The sequence below is a fragment of the Lutra lutra genome, chromosome 6 (genome assembly GCF_902655055.1).
Source record: "Lutra lutra chromosome 6, mLutLut1.2, whole genome shotgun sequence".
Classification (NCBI taxonomy): Eukaryota; Metazoa; Chordata; class Mammalia; order Carnivora; family Mustelidae; genus Lutra; species Lutra lutra.
In genome coordinates, this window is record NC_062283.1 from 29,894,101 (window position 1) to 29,911,115 (window position 17,015).

Sequence of the window (17,015 nt, forward strand, 5' to 3'; positions counted from 1 at the left end):
CTCTCCTCTCTCGCGCTCCGTTGCATCTCCAGGCAGGATCCGGATCTCTCCGACCAATAGCCGCTACGAAGGGCGGGGCGTGTGCGCGCGCATCTAATCCTCACGCCAGTAAGACTCTCCTGCTGGCGCAGGGCTGGTAGGGACGCGGTTTCGGGCACGTAGCAACCCAGGTGACGGAAAACGCGGGAAAACGCCGCGAGTTGCACAGGGCTGGGTTGGGAAACTCAGGAGGTTAAGGCTGCGATCGTGGGAGTATAACTGGTAATGGCGGAGAGAGGAGAGATACATACCCCCCTCCCACAGGGCCCTCCAGCCAAACTACAACCTCCGCGTGACCAAAATGGGGGTGGGGCGAGTGAAGTCTCGCATAGTCCGGACTTTAGTGACGTACCTGAGAAGTCGCCTGTCAAAGTGTCCCACAGACGGGGCGCCTGGGTGGCTCAGTGGGTTAGGCCTCTGCCTTTGGCTTGGGTCATGATCTCAGGGTCCTAAGATTGAGCCCCGCGTCGGGCTCTCTGCTCTGTCAAATGAATAAGTAAAATATTTTTTTTTAAATGTCCCACAGATGTTAAAGACAAAATGTTACTGCAGCTCTCCTCGGCCCTCGCCGCCCTGCACCTCAGCCCCCTCCCAGAAGTCCTGGGTGGGTTTGCGTTTTGCGCACCCCCTACCCCAGGCTCCTCACGGTGAAACCTCGCTCCTGAACTGGCTTCATTTTCTGCTCCCGCAGAACCTCCGAGGCCATGGCCTCCATCGGAGCGATCCCAGGCAGGACGCCGCAGAGCCCGGGGCCCGGGGCAGCCTCGGCCGGCTTTCCCAGCCCGGCCCCGGTGCCAGGCCGTGGGGAGGCGGAGGAGAACGAGCAGGAGCTGGCCGAGGTCTTTGGTGTGGCCTTGTTGGGAGCAGGCTCTTGGGTCCAGAGAGCAGGGCTTTGGTTGGCCCCTCGGGATGTTAGTATAAATGGGCTGGGAAGAGCTAGCTAGTCGCATGCCTCTGCTGCTTCACCTTAATGAACCGCGATGATGATGACTTTCTCAGGGGTTTGATAAAATGATTACAGTTAAGCAAGACATGGCATAACCCTGCATAACCCAGCAGTTCAAATATGTTTCCTTTCTTCCTCCCGGGACAGACCCATCTGTGTGTCCTGTGGGCTTCAGGATACTTGGGCATTGCCTATTACGACACTAGTGACTCCACCATCCACTTCATGCCAGATGCTCCGGATCAGGAGAGTCTCAGGCTTCTCCAGAGAGGTGGGGGCAGAACCATGGGTTCCTCTATTCTGGGACTGGACGTGTATTTCACTCATATATCCTCACCTGACTCAATCTATTTTATTGACTCCTAGAGGCTCTCTCTGTTGTTTATAGGAATTCATTTCATTATTCAAGGGACATTTATTAGGTGTTTACAGTGTATCAGGTGCTGGACATATAGTCCTGGGCAAATCAGTCATGTCTGTCCTTCAGAGGTTTATAGTCTAGCGTCAACCTCCAAGCCACTCCTCTTCCCTGGTACCACCTTGACAGTCTCACTACTCTTTTCCAAAACTTCATGCTTGACTCGTACCTATGCTTCCAATGTGCAGAGCACAGAGCACTCCTTACTTTTTGAGGGAGGAAATGAAGGGTTTTTTTTTTGTTTTGTTTTTTGGAGGGTTTCCTGGAGGGGTAAAGGGAGATAGAAAGGGAAGGGCTGTGGGTTCCCTTTTAGAGGATAAAGATCCTTTAACTTATTTGGTCTCCATTCTTCTTCTAAGTATTGGATGAAATCAATCCCCGGTCTATTGTTACGAGTGCCAAACAGGATGAGAATATGACTCGGTTTCTAGGGAAGCTTGGTAAGGACTGGGTAAGGGAAAAGTGAAAATGGGGAAGGACTAAACTATGAAATATTCCAGGAGACTAAACAGTCTTGGAGGGAGCTACAGCCAGGAGGCCAGAATTGGGAGAGAGGGAAGGTGGGACAGAAGCAGGGGACTGAGATGTCCAGACCAATGGCCCTTTCTTTGCTTCCCCTACAGCCTCCCAGGAGCACAGAGAGCCGAAGAGACCTGAAATCGTATTTTTGCCAAGTGTGGATTTTGGTACTTCCTTTGCTCTGCCCAGCCCCCAATCCCAGTTCCCCTACCCTTTCTTCTTTCTCCAGCCCCATTATCCCAAGTCTCCCCTCAGCTTTATCTCATCCTAACCCTTTGTGTTCTCTAAGTCCCATAACCAGTGTCCTCAAGATCTCTCCTGCTCCCTACCCTTTAATAACCTGAAACCTTGTGAAACTTCCACATAGAATGTCTAGGGTTGAGGGCCTTCCCTGAGAAGAAGGAGTGGTGACACTTTGTGGATAGCTTTGATTGTTGAAAATTTTGCCTTTAAGACAGAGCCATTTGTCCCTAAGAAAAAAGAAAAAGAAAAAGAAAAAGAAAGGCTGATGATCCATAAGACACTTCTATAACAATAACCTTCCCAGGATTGCAAAAAGGATAGTGAATGTTCTATCCTAATTAGATGTTAAGTGTTAACATTAGTGTTATTCATTCCTCTATTAAAATGATCTTTTTGACTCCAGATTCCAAATAGATATCTTCCTGAGGTTTGCTCTTAGCCAAAGATCTTTACGTTAAATGTAAAATAAAGAGAGAAATGGACAGAGTGAAGATTTGGTTCTTGTTTCAGCTCTCCATTAACTGCCTGTGGCAGCTTGGCAAGTCACATCATCTCTCTTGCTTCTGTTGTCTCGTTCTTTTTTTAATTTTTTAAAAAGATTTTATTTATTTGTCAGTATTGTCTCATTTTTAAAATGGGGTGAAAAATTGGGCTACATGAGCTTTCTCTCCCATGCCTCCCCCAAAATAGGTCTGGAGATAAGCAAACAGCGCCTCCTTTCTGGAAACTACGCCTTCATTCCAGACTCCATGACTGCCACTGAGAAAATCCTCTTCCTCTCCTCTATTATTCCCTTTGATTCCATCCTCACGGTGAGAAGGGTCCTGGGATGCAGGGGTTGGGATGTAGCAGGCTGGAGAAAGGGACAAGCACCCATTTCTGGTTTTGAGTCCTGGGAGATACTAGTCCAGCGCTGGAAAATAATAGTTTTCCCTGGTGGTGTTCAATCTCGAGGACATTGGGATTGACCTCAGCTCCATTCCTGATCCCCTTCCAGGTTCGGGCCCTTGGAGGCTTGCTCAAGTTTCTGGGTCGAAGAAGGATTGGGGTTGAACTGGAAGACTATAATGTCAGCGTCCCCATCCTGGGCTTTAAGAAATTTGTGTTGTACGTGATTCACCCTAACCTCAAGCAAAGTTAGGTGGGATTGGGAGGCCGGAATAGTAAGATGGGTGGGGGGTGCAGGAAGTGGGCAGTATCCTATCCGGTAAAGTGCTCTAGGACATACAGGGGCACCTGAAGGGGATATAGAGCTCTGGGGAGAAGACTGAGAAGGGTGGAACCTAGCAAAGAACTCACACTGCCCCTACCCTAGCCACCTTCGCTTTTGCTTGTTTTCTGTCCTCAGGACCCATCTGGTAAGCATAGATCAAGACACGTACAGGTAAGGAGATGGAGGCAGGTTGTCATCTCTGGGGAGGGAAAAGGATTAAGTTTAATGCTATAATAATCCTAATGAGGCTCCAGTTTCTTTAGTCCTGGGGTTATTAAGGTCTGTCTCCTTGAGGGAAAGGGAAGAGAGGGCGAGGAGAAAGGAAGAAAGGCACAAAGGTGTCAAATAGATAGCCTGCCTTTCTGAGTTATCCTAAAGAGACAAACTGAGGCAGAGAGGAGTGCAGGACAGACCTCACAGCAAACCTTGTCCTCAGGAGCATCTTCCCAACCTCCATTCCATTTTCCTAGTTCCTTTTAAAAACCCAAGTTACCTCAAACTCCTCCATTTCTCCCCGACAGTGTTCTGCAGATATTTAAGAGTGAGTCCCATCCCTCAGTGTACAAAGTGGCCAGTGGACTGAAAGAGGGGCTCAGCCTCTTTGGTAAGTATGCCCCTTCCCTCATCTCTCACTGCAAAAGCCTGCCAGAAAAGCCGCTGCCTCCAAACACGTGTCCTAGCCCCTTTCTCCCCACTTCACTCCCACTGCCAGATGTCTCTTCCACTCCCATCCAGCTCTCTTAGCCTCTTTGTACCTTCCCTGAGCTTAGGCATCTCCCCTCACCCACAGTTGCCCAGTGTCATTAGCCTATCATTTCTGTCTTTACCAATTCCATGTTCATTCCTTAGGCTTGTATGACTGTTTCTGCTAGTTGAGTACCTGTCCAGGGACTTGGGGAGCTCAGTGTAGAAAGAGAGTTACATAACTGCATAACTGCCTGTGTTTTATTGGCATTGAGTCTTTATCAGTTATCTCTGGCTTTAGGGTGTAGTGGGGACATGGCCCCAAATATCTACATGGTTTCACTGTGCATATCTCGGTGGATTGTGTCTAATGTTTACATATATGTGTTGGGCTCTTGGTGATTCCAACTACAACCACTCTGTGTATTTTTCTGGCTGACTGGTCCTGGGAGTGCCCCTCCCTCCCCTAAGCCCATGTAAGGTAATCCTGGCTCAGACTTGTGGCCAGGCGCTGGCTTTAGCTGCCTTTGCGTCCTGTATCTGGGGAACGCCCCCAGGCCAGCCTGCCCAACACCCGAACCTCTGGCCTGGATGCCTCGGTTTAGACACATCTGTAACATTCCTTTCCCTGCCCCTGCCTTATAACAAGCTTACTCCCAGCTCCTGCTCCTCCTCACAGGAATCCTCAACAGATGCCGTTGTAAGTGGGGAGAGAAGCTGCTCAGGTGAGTCTCACAGACATGCCACAGGCTTAGGCCTGCAGTCCTCGACTCACACACACCACTCCATCTGGTGGTAATAAAAGCAACTGCCCTTTTCCAAATGCTGGCTAAATGCATTTAATCCTTATACCAACCCCATGGGGTAGCTCGTGTTATCTTCATTTGATGTTGTCTGCACAAATACATATATGCCCATTGATGATACAGACTTGCACACACACAAGCAGCAGAAGCACAGTCGCAAAACACTAATCCACACATGGTAGTATCTTTTTTTTATTGAAGTGTAGTTGACATACCATATTATGTTAGTTTCAGGTGTACAACATAGTGATTCAACGTTTATATACATTATGAAGTGATCACCACGATAAATCTAGCAACCATCTGTCACCATGTGAAGTTGTTACAATATTAACTACATTTCTTAGGCTGCACATTTTCTTTTTTCTTAATAACTAGAAGTTTCTACCTCATATGGTAGGGCTTTATTTATTTATTTATTTATTAAGTATTTTATTTATTGGGGCACCTGGGTGGCTCAGTGGGTTAAGCCTCTGCCTTTGGCCCAGGTCATGATCTCAGGGTCCTGGGATCGAGCCCTGCATTGGCCTCTCTGCTCAGTGGGGAGCCTGCTTCCCTCTCTCTCTCTGTTTGCTGCTCTGCCTACTTGTGACCTCTCTCTCTCTGTCAAATAAATAAAATCTTAAAAGAAAAAGATTTTATTTATTCATTAGACAGAGAGTGGGAGCACAAGCAGGGGGAGTGGCAGGCAGAGGGAGAGGGAGAAGCAGACGCCTCACCAAGCAGGGAACCAAGATGTGGGACTCGATCCCAGGACCCTTGGATCATGACCTGAGCTGAAGGCAGACGCTTAACCCACCAAGCTACCCAGGCACCCTGGGCTTTATTTATTTATTTTTTTAAGATTTTTTTTTTCTTTATTTGAGAGAGAGAGAAGGAGCAGAGGGAGAGGGACAAGCAGACTCCCTGCTAAGCAGGGAGATTGAGGCAGGCCTCTATCCCAAGACCCTGAAATCATGACCTGAGCCAAAGTCAGATTCTCAACCAAATGAGCTACCCAGGTGCCCCTAAAAGATTGTGGGTTTTTTTTTTTGAGATTTTATTTATCCTTTTGACAGACAGAGATCACAAGCAGGCAGAGAGGCAGGCTCACTGCTGAGCAGAGAGCCGGACGCGGAGCTCGATCCCAGTACCCTGGGACCATGACCCGAGCCGAAGGCAGAGGCCTCAACCCACTGAGCCACCCAGGTGCCCCTAAAAGATTTTTTTTAATTTTAAGTACAATATACCCCCCAACGTGGGGCTCTAGCTCACTATCCCAAGATCAAAGTCACATGTTCTTCTGACCGAGTCAGCCACGCATCCAACATGGTACTATCTTTAATTATAAAAACCATATTTCAAATTTAAACTATTTTCTGATGACTTTCAAAATTGTGTCTCTGGTTCCAACTTCTATATGTGGAATGTGCACCTCACATCATCGCCGTTTGCAATTTCCACAGGCGGTTCAAACTCAGAGCATCTAAGCTGATGCCCATTGGACCGGTTCCTCTTCCTGCATCCTTTTTTTTTTCTGGCTAATGGCATTGCTGGCAATACTGCTCAAGTGCTGAACCTTCACCCTTCATATTCAATTATTCACTAAGGCCTATTGATTCTACCCTGAGATGTCTTTCTCAGCCATCTCCCTTCCTCTTCCCACTGCTCTAATTCCGGCTATAATGTTTTCCAACCTGGAGCATCGCAGTCACCTTCAAATTGGTCTCTCTGCCTCTAATCTCTTCTTTCTCTAATCTGTCCTTCATTCCAAAATACTTGTCATTCCAAAATAGATACCTGAGTGTGTCACTCCACTTTTTTAAACCTTAAGTAGAAACAAAATAACAGAAACCTCAGGAGACTTCCCCATTCCCGGCCAGGGTGAAGATCAGCGTCCTCAGCAGTGTGGTGTTCAGAGCCCCTCCCACTTACGTCAACTTGAATTTCCATGATTATCTTCTTCAATTTTGTTTTTTAAGATTTTATTTGTTTATTTAATAGAGATCACAGTAGGCAGAGAGGCAGGCAGAGAGAGGAGGAAGCAGGCTCCCCGCTGAGCAGAGATGCGGGGGGCTCGATCCCAGGACCCTGGGATCATGTCCTGAGACAAACACAGAAGCTTTAACCCACTGAGCCACCCAGGCGCCCTCTATGATTATCTTCTGAGCCCTGCCTAAATCCTTTCTCTCTGGATCCACCCTATATTCCAGTCCTTTGGGCCACTTTCCATCATGGAAATAACCAAGCCTGTGTTTATGCAGTTCCTTCCAGAAAGTCTTTCCCGTGTTCTTCCCCTTTCAGAATCTTATATCCTCTTCAAGGTGCAAGCCCACTATCACCTTTTCCATGAAACTTTCACAGGCACCTGTAGGGAGACTGGCACCCATCTTCCCGTTGCTTAGTGCCTGTTTATGTTTTCTGGCTGCACCGTCACATCAGCTTGGAGTTAGTGGTCAGTGAACCTGCTCGCTCTCATAACTGCAAGCTCCATACAGGGGTCCTGCCTGTGGCCTCAGTGCCTGGCACATGGCCTTGGATGTGGTAGACCCAGTGAGTGAGCATGGTACCCAGATGCAAGCCTGCTGGTCACATCTCTGCAGACTCAGAGCTGAAAACTTTGCTAGCCCACAGGTGCACAATTCTTTCCCCACCTCACCTGCCCTGCATTGTGTGTCTTTTGGAGGTTAATTTAGGATAATTCCTGAGGTCATCTCCAGGTAATTGGGATGATTTAATTACCCTCACGTTCTGCAGGTGCAGGTCTCTCTCCTCAGCCAGGGATGAGAAGGAAGGCGTTCTTAGGGGAGAAGAGAACAGAGTTTAAGTTGGGAAGGAGTGCAGATCCCCCAGGAAGGTTCCAGTAGGACATGGAATCATAACCTGAATTATGAACTAAGGATCCAATCGGCCCAGCTGGATGGGGCACCAGGAAGGTGACAGAATTGTCACAGTATGCTCCAAAGAGCACTGTCCTAGCCATCTGCACACCTGAGTTCAAGACCCAGCTATACTTCTTAAAAGGACAGTGACTTTGGATAAGTATCTGGGGAACGCCCCCAGGCCAGCCTGCCCAACACCTGAACCTCTGACCCGGATGCCTCGGTTTAAAGGCTTATTCTCTAAAGGCTTCATTTTCTCAGCTGTAAAATTAGAAGGTTTAGCTTGTCTAAGATTTCTGCTGGCACTAGCAGTACATAAGTCAGAAAAACCTCAGGATTTTATAAGACAGGAGGCTTGGCAAAGCTCTCCAGGCTGGGGACAGGTGTTCAGTCTGGCCTACACTGCTGCAAGTAGAGCTATCTGTGGCTAAGGAGCAGAGGTGCCTAAAACCCACCCTTGAATCCCACTCAGCCTTCTGCTTCACTCTAACTTGGGGTATCCTAACCCAGGGTAACTGGTCCTCGTCTATGGTATGAGATGCATATCCCCAGGCCCCAGTGTCTCCACAGGTTTCTTATATAAAATAGCATGCCTAATGGCCTACTGTAATGCAGAAAAGAATTCATGGCTCACGTGTCCTTGCAGAATCTCACATTCTTCATAGCCATCAAAAGACAAGGACACCCAGAATTAGACAAACCAGATGAGACATTTATTACTGTATACTAATTTAATTTCTTAGAAGATACCTCAGGCACACAAAGGGTAGAAATAATGATGATAATGATGATGATGTTATACACCTCTGTGTTTACACCAGCAAAATTAAGAATAAGGCAGAGTTATTAAAGGGGTCCTGGCTGGCTCAGTCGGTAGAGCATGTGACTTGATCTTGGGGTCATGAGTTCAAGCCCCACGTTGGGCGTAGAGCTTACTAAAAAAGGGGGGGGGATGGGTGGCTCAGTAAGTTCAGCGTCTGATTTCAGCTCAGGTCATCATCTCAGGGTCCTGGGATGGAGGCCCTGCATCAGGCTCCCCACTCAGCAGGGAGTCTGCATGTCCTTCTGGCCCTCCCCATGTTCATGCTTTCTCTCTCAAATAAATAAATAAATATTAATTTTTAAAAGTCTTTTAAAAAGACAATTTATTGAAGCCTTGTGTCCCTCCCTAGTCCTTTTTTCTCTGCAGAGATGACCATTATCATGAATTGGGGACTTACCGTTCTGCATGGAATGGCTATATACTTTTACAGAAGAACGGGAAAAGACTAACGTCTGTGCCATTACACCCAGAGGCACTTTTCACAGACAAATGCAGATAAACTCATGCTGACTCACCCTCTCCTACTCAGCCGCAGAGAAAGCTGGAGCAGTTGGCATACAAATACCTCAATACGCTGCTCTCCCTCTAAATATTGACAAGCGCCATCGCTATCCACATGGAATGACACATGGTCACATCCATCAAAACCAGGATAAACAGAGTCGTGCTCACATGCAGAGATTTTTAGTAGATATGTGTAAACATACCCGCATAGATAGGACACTGGGCTTGCCAGTACAGATACATATCACCATGATCCCCACGGCCCTCCAAACATACACTCTCACAAACTGAGAACAAGACAGTGATTGGGGGCTACGTGGTTCAGTCCGTTGGTTAGGTGTCTGGCTTCAGCTGAGGTCATGATCCTGGAGTCCCAGGATCGAGCCCCGCATTGGACTTCCTGCTCAGCGAGGAGTCTGATTCTCCCACTGACCCTCCCTCCTTCTCAAGCTCACTTTCTCTCAAATAAATAAAATCTTTTTTTTTTAAAGATTTTATTTATTTATTTGACAGAGAGAGATCACAAGCAGGCAGAGAGGCAGGCAGAGAGAGAGGAGGAAGCAGGCTCCCTGCTGAGCAGAGAGCACGATTTGGGGCTCCATCCCAGGATCCTGAGATCATGACCTCAGCTGAAGGCAGCGGCTTAACCCACTGAGCCACCCAGGCGCCCCCCTAAAATCTTTTTTTTAAAGCTAATTTTATAGATTTTTTTTAAAGATTTTTATTTATTTATTTGACAGAGATCACAAGTAGGCAGAGAGGCAGGCAGAGGTTGGGGGGTGGGGAGAAGGGAAGCAGGCTCCCTGCTGAGCAGAGAGCCCGATGTGGGGCTTGATCCCAGGGCCCTGAGATCATGACCTGAGCCACCCAGGTGTCCCACAAATAAATAAAATCTTAAAAAAAAAAAGACAGTGATGACAACAGATGTAAATTCTGGTCTCCCCTACTTTATCCCTCACTTCTAGGCTGTGGTTCACACGTCCAACTCAGGACTTGGGAGAGCTAAATTCTCGGCTGGATGTCATTCAGTTTTTCCTCCTACCTCAGAATCTGGACATGGCTCAAATGCTGCATCGGTTGCTGGGTCATATCAAGAATGTACCTGTGAGCCCAGGGTGGGAGCAGAGAGGTGGGGAAGGAGCTTGAGGGTCAGTAGTGGCCATTGGGCTTCTTGGGGGGCAGTAAAGTGGGAGAAGTAAAACAGTCATCCCATTGTCTGACTGTAGCTGATTCTGAAACGCATGAAGCTGTCCCACACCAAGGCCAGTGACTGGCAGGTTCTGTACAAGGTAAGGCCTCCCTTCTAGAAGCTTAGAGGTCCAGGTTAAGCCTCTTAGCAAGCAATCCAGATCCTCTGCACTCTGCTCACCCATCTAACTTTATCCCAACACTTTAACAACAATAACAAGTTTGTATTGTGGAAACTAACAAAAAAATTAGAATAATATAATGACCCCCACGTACCTACCATGCAGTTTTAACACCTAGACTCATAACCAATCTTGTTTGATGTATATCTTCTCCCCCTTTCTCCTTCCTGGATTAGTTTGAAGCAATTCCCAGCCATTATATCATTTCACCCATAACTATTTCAGTATGATTGCTAAAAGAAAATTACTTTGAAAAAAGAATAACAAGGGGCGCCTGGGTGGCTCGGTGGGTTAAAGCCTCTGCCTTTGGCTCAGGTAGTGATCCCAGGGTCCTATGATCAAGCCTCACATCAGGCTCTCTGCTCAGCGGGGAGCTGCTTCCTCCTCTTTCTCTCTCTGCCTGTCTCTCTGCCTACTTGTAATCTCTGTCAAATAAATAAATAAATGAATCTTAAAAAAAAAAAAACAAGCAATACCATGATCTTGCTAACAATTAGCATAATTCTTGAATATTATCAATTATCTGATGTACACATTTCTTTTTTCTTAAGATTTTATTTATTTATTTGACAAACAGAGATCACAAGTAGGCAGAGACAGAGAGGAGGAAGCAGGCTCCCCGATGAGCAGAGAGCCCGATGCAGGGCTTGATCCCAGGACCCTGGGATCATGACCTGAGCCAAAGGCAGAGGCTTTAACCCACTGAGCCACCCAGGCACCCCTGATGTACACATTTCTAATCCTCTCTTAAATGCCATGATTAAAAAAAAAAAAAAATGTTTTGTTTAATTAGGATGCAAATACGTTCAACATATATAATGGGATGATGTCTCTTGAAGTCACCTTTGTGGGTTCCTTTTTCATTTCACTGTTCTCCCTCCATCTCTATCTCAATATTTAGCTCTCTTTTCCCCCTAGCAAGTTATTTGGTGAAGAAGTTGGATTGTTTGCCCAGTAGTTTTCCTTAACCTGGATTTCGCAGATTACATTCTGTACGTGTTTTTGACATGTTTTACTCTGTTCTAGAATTCTTTTTTTAAGATTTTATTTTTCTATTTGACAGACAGAGATCCCAAGTAGGCAGAGAGGCAGGCAGAGAGAGAGGAGAGAGCAGAGAGTAGACAGCCCGATGTGGGGCTCTATCCCAGGACCCTGGGATCATGACCTGAGCCTAAGGCAGAGGCTTTAACCCACTGAGCCACCCAGAGGCCCCTAGAATTTTTTTTTTAAAGATTTTATTTACTTATTTGACAGAGATCACAAGTAGGCAGAGAGGCAGGCAGAGAGAGAGGGGGAAGCAGGCTCCCTGCTGAGCAGAGAGCCGGATGTGGGGGCGGGCGATACCAGGACCCAGAGATATGACCTGAGCCGAAGGCAGAGGCTTAACCCTCTGAGCCACCCAGGCGCCCCTTTAATATTGTTTTATAAGCAGAGGAATATAATGCCTGATATGTCTGTGTCTTCTTTTTTTTTTTAAATTTTTTTAAGATTTATTTATTTTATTTGACAGACAGAAATCACAAGGAAGCAGAGAAGCAGGCAGAGAGAGAGGAGGAAGCAGGCTCCCCGCTGAGCAGAGAGCCGGATGTGGGGCTCTATCCCAGGACCCTGGGATCATGACCTGAGCCGAAGGCAGAGGCTTTAATCCACTGAGCCACCCAGGCGCCCCTGTCTGTGTCTTCTTTTGTGACATTAGTGGCTTTGATGTTTAATACTGAAGTCCATTAATTCCTTAGGAATTACAAAATAATGTTACTCTGTCATTCTTTCTCCATTTATTAGTCTGAATGTTTCTGTAAAGAGAAATTTCCTTTCATTTGTTTTTTGGTTACTCAGTGGTACATTTAATATAATAGAAACTGCTTGATTTTCTCCCCTGCCTTTATTTACCAGCTCTCAGCATACAGGAAATTACTAGTGTTCCCTAACACCTTCCATCCCCCAAGGTAGCCAGTGTGGTTTTTGTTGTTTTAGTATCATCATGAGCTCAGATTTACACATGTGTTTCAGTCCATTGCATTTTTAATCTTTCTGCATGTTCAGATTATTCCATCTGTGGCCAATGGGACTTCTGAGTCCTTTAAACATGACCCCAGTAGATGTCCCCACTTGATAGCTTCCCTCCTGCTCTCTGGTTTGACAAGATGTACCAGATATATCATTTACATCTCCTGGTTCTTTTTTTTTTTTTTTTAATTTATTTTAAGTAATCTCTGTACCCTAAGCGAGCTTGAACTCACAACCCTGAGATCAAGAGTTGCATGCTGTGCTGACTGAGCCAGCCAGGCACCCCTACATCTCTTGGTTCTGATCCAGAATCAGACATTTCTCCAAAGAGTGCCGGTTCCTTTTAGTGAAAAATGGCATTTCTGTATCACAGTCTGAATCCTAGAGGGTGCACAGCATGGTTTGCTTATTGCTTTAAAGGCTTTTCTGCAGACGTATCTAGGAATTTTTAAAAAGTAAAATACATGATAAATTGGTACTGATGCCAGCAATTTAAATTCAGAAGCACAGGGTTCTTTTTTTTTTTTTTTAAAGATTTATTTATTTATTTGACAGACAGAGATCACAAGTAGGCAGAGAGGCAGGCAGAGAGAGAGAGGAAGGGAAGCAGGCTCCCTGCTGAGCAGGGAGCCCGACGTGGGGCTCGATCCCAAGACCCTGGGATCATGACCCGAGCCGAAGGCAGCAGCTTTAACCCACTGAGCCACCCAGGCGCCCCGAAGCACAGGGTTCTTACCTTGCATATTCCTATACTATCCTCTTCAACACTCCTTCTTCCATAGTGGAAATTCTGGTTCTCAGTAACAGTAGGAATGATAAGATCAGAATATCATTCATTTGCTTTTTCTGACATTACACCCACAACAGTCTTAGTATAGCAATACCAGCACTACTACCAACAATATTATTGCTGAAAATAATTTAAGATTTTTGGGGGGGGGGAAGAAGGGAAGTTCTTTTTGTCCCTACTAAGGATACAGTCATATTACTGTGTTTTAGTCACTTGAAATAGTTCCTGTCTGTGTGGTTATATCACTACCTGAATATACATTCATGTTCATATGTTTCATTCTATTTTTGACTTTTAGGGATTAGTTTTTAATATTTAATTTACCTTTATAATTATGTAAAATATTAACACAGCTCCAAAATGTAATCCAAACAAGGTATAGGCAACTAATTTTAGTTTCTATCTTTCTCTCCGTTTCTACCTAATAACATTTTCTTTAAAATTTTTTTAAGATTTGGCTCAGTCAGTTAAGTGTCTGCCTTCAGCTCAGGTCATGATCCCAGGGTCCTGGGATGGAGTCCTGCATTGGGCTCCTTGCTCATCGGGGAGCCTGCTTCTCCCTCTGCCTGCTGCTCTCCCTGCTTGTACTCTCTCTCTCCCACGCTCGCTCTCTGGCAAATAAATAAATAAAATCTTTTTAAAAAAGATTATTATAAAATTTTTAAGATTTATCCTTCTGTTGTTTTGTTTTAATTTCTTTTTTAAGAAATAATTTAAGGGGCACCTGGGTAGCTCAGTGGGTTAAGCCTCTGCCTTTGGCTCAGGTCATGATCTCAGGGTCCTGGGATCGAGCCCCACATCAGGCTCTCTGCTCAGCAGGGAGCCTGCTTCCCCCACCTTTCTGCCTGCCTCTCTGCCTACTTGTGATCTCTGTCTGTCAAATAAATAAATAAATAAAATCTTTAAAAAAAAATTTAAGACGTAAAGAAAAGCTGCAAAAATTGCACAGGGTGTTCTCATATACCTTTCTTTCACTCAGCTTCCCTTAATGTTAATATATTGATAAAAAAATGTTAACATGTTATATAACCATAGTCCAGTTATCTCATATTTTATTTTATTATTCATAATTCAATGCTATTGTTTATTTTTGCTCAATTTTTTCTAGTTTAGAGCCTTGACTGTTCTTTTCAGATTGACTTTTAATCTGCCCATTTGGCCTTCAGATTGACTTTTCAGGTTCAGATACTGCCCTTCTGATAATGCTCTTCTGACATGGCCCCCAGTGCATTTCTGAACATTTCCTAACTTTCTGCAACTACAAGATGCTCCAGGTTCATATTTTCCTTGCCCCAGCCCTGGAATCAACCATTTCTCCAAGGAGTCCTGGTTACTTTCTTTGGAGAATAGTATTAGAAACCAGGATCTGGACACTAGATGTGGTTATTGCTACTGGGGTATCTCACTTCTCACCAGAGACAGAGCTAAGAAATAGATCCGTGTATGGTAACCCATACACTCATACCTATATTCCTAAATCTATCTATATATTAAAGAACCCATGAGTTCATACTTATACCTCTGATTCCAGGTCAATACCACAGGGGGTATTCCTCCTTTCCTCATTTGTAACTTCCTTCTCTGACAGTGTGAAACCTGCTCCTCATTATCTATAGCAATTTTCTTTGAACATGGATGGTTATAGGTGATTATTTGTATATTGCATTTCCACTACTCCACATTCATCCTCTGCTTCAGCCTGGCCAGGCTATGCATTTGGGTACTCTGCCGAGGAGACCCACCCTATTCTTTTTTTTTTTTTTTTAAGATTTTTATTTATTTATTTGACAGAGACACGCCCAGAGAGGGAACACAAGCAGGGGGAGTGGGAGAGGGAGAAGCAGGCCTCCTGCCAAGCAGGGAGCCCGAAGCCAGGCTCAATCCCATGACCCTGGGACCATGACCTGAGCCAAAGGCAGACACCCAACCGACTAAGCCACCCACGTTCTGCTTGGTATAGTGTGGTGTTTCAACACCAGCCATGTGGGTTCAAATCCCAGCTCTTTTGTTTACTCTCTGTGAGACCTTAAGCAAATTTTGTTTTTTCTTTGTGCTTCAGGTTTGTTGTTTGTAAAATGGAGATAATGCTAGTCCCTATCTCCTAAGATTATTTTTAGGAATGGATGAAGTTAACATATGTGAAGAGTTTAGAATATTGCCTTTCACTTAGTAAACATTCAGAAAGTGTTAGCTTTTATTCCCACTGCTGTTTGCCCTGCTCATACTCTCAACCAGAACACCCTTGTTCCTTTGAATAGCCTTATCCATAACCTAGTTTGGTTGGTTGTTTTGTTTTTGTTTTTTTGAGAGAGAGAGAGAGAGCGTATGCACACACTTGGCCAGGGAAGGTGGAAGTGGGCAGAGGGAGAGGGAGGGAGAGAATCTCAAGCAGGCTCCATGACTGTGTGGAACTTGATTCCAGACTCAATCCCAAGACCCTGAGATAGTGAACTGAGCCGAAATCAAGAGTCAGGCGCCCAGTCAACTGAGTCACCTAGGGGCCCCTCGTTTCCTTTTCCCTGTAAAGATATCTCCAATAATGTTAGCCCGAGTTAGTCTTATTCTCTGAACTTCCTTAATAATTTTAGTCAGTTTTGGGGCACCTGGGTGGCTCAGTGGGTTAAGCCGCTGCCTTCGGCTCAGGTCATGATCTCAGGGTCCTGGGATCGAGTCCCGCATCGGGCTCTCTGCTCGGCGGGGAGCCTGCTTCCCTCTCTCTCTCTCTCTGCCTGCCTCTCCGTCTACTTGTGATCTCTCTCTGTCAAATAAATAAATAAAATCTTAAAAAAAAATAATTTTAGTCAGTTTCATAACTTGATCAGTCTTTTTTGTGGGTAGCCATTGTTTTTGGTGCTTGTTTGTTTCCATCATGGCTAGATTATAAACCTTTGATTCATATACTTGGGTCCTCTGCCATCGAGTAAGGCTCAGTAGATGTCAGTGTGTCCACACTGTCTAACCTTGGCAGCCACCTCAGGGCACTGACCTTCATCCTGCAGAATTAATTGTCAATGACCCTCACCCTTTCTCTCTTCCTGCTCCCTTACCTCAGTGTGTCTTGCCCCTTCTTTGCATGTAATTCTCTGCTTTTCATATCCCCTCTTCTCTTTCTCCTTCCTCAAGATGAAGAATCCTCTCCTCTATTAAAGCACCTACCACTTTATTTTTAAATCTTCTGGGTGTATTTCTGTTTTCCTCACTAGACCATGAGCTCCTCTGGGACAGGGGCCACATTTTAGTTCTTTGTGGCCTCAGTGTTGAGTGGAGTGCCTGGCAGAGTTTGACAGATGCCATTTCCTCGTTTATTGTTTCTTCTTTGCCTCTGAGATCTTCTGTCTGTCCTATTGTGTTTTCTCCTCTGTCCTTCCCTGTCCCCTCGCCTCAACCCACCTTCTGTCCATTTCTGCTGCAGACTGTGTACAGTGCCCTGGGTCTGAGGGATGCCTGCCGCTCCCTGCCCCAGTCCATCCAGCTCTTTCAGGACATTGCCCAAGAATTCTCTGATGACCTGCACCATATTGCTAGCCTCATTGGGAAGGTGGTGAGTGGAAGAATGAGGCAGAGCCCCTGGGGACCTAGGGGAGAGAGATGGGATTAGAGGATGGAGAAAACTGGCCTCTGGGGAATGTGGTATTGGAAATGGGAGACATCAAGTTCAGTTGGATGACCAAAGAATGGGATGGTGAGAGGAGTGGGCAGAACATCAGAGGCATGCTTGGAGGGTTAGTGTCAAAGCAGGAAATGCAGGGAGAATAGGGGCCCAAGGAAAGATGAGGAACAGGACTGGGGACG

General features: G+C 45.7%; 1 protein-coding gene across 7 annotated transcripts in view; it reads left to right on the forward strand.

Annotated features, from left to right (window-relative positions):
• MSH5 (mutS homolog 5) overlaps positions 1 to 17,015 on the forward strand; it is a 22,829-nt gene continuing 5,814 nt past the window's right edge. The window contains exons 1-14 of one of the 7 annotated variants that reach the window (XM_047734576.1): positions 4 to 170; positions 566 to 643; positions 731 to 878; positions 1,133 to 1,256; positions 1,763 to 1,843; positions 2,027 to 2,089; positions 2,856 to 2,977; positions 3,163 to 3,272; positions 3,514 to 3,549; positions 3,900 to 3,982; positions 4,742 to 4,787; positions 10,022 to 10,160; positions 10,283 to 10,345; positions 16,636 to 16,764. In XM_047734576.1, coding sequence (XP_047590532.1) covers positions 744 to 878; positions 1,133 to 1,256; positions 1,763 to 1,843; positions 2,027 to 2,089; positions 2,856 to 2,977; positions 3,163 to 3,272; positions 3,514 to 3,549; positions 3,900 to 3,982; positions 4,742 to 4,787; positions 10,022 to 10,160; positions 10,283 to 10,345; positions 16,636 to 16,764 — 1,131 coding nt within the window. In that variant the 5' untranslated portion in view covers positions 4 to 170; positions 566 to 643; positions 731 to 743. Of the gene's footprint in view, positions 262 to 565; positions 644 to 730; positions 879 to 1,132; positions 1,257 to 1,762; positions 1,844 to 2,026; positions 2,090 to 2,855; positions 2,978 to 3,162; positions 3,273 to 3,513; positions 3,550 to 3,899; positions 3,983 to 4,741; positions 4,788 to 10,021; positions 10,161 to 10,282; positions 10,346 to 16,635; positions 16,765 to 17,015 lie in introns of all 7 variants that reach the window. The other 6 variants (XM_047734574.1, XM_047734575.1, XM_047734579.1 and 3 more) reach the window with 6 other exon arrangements.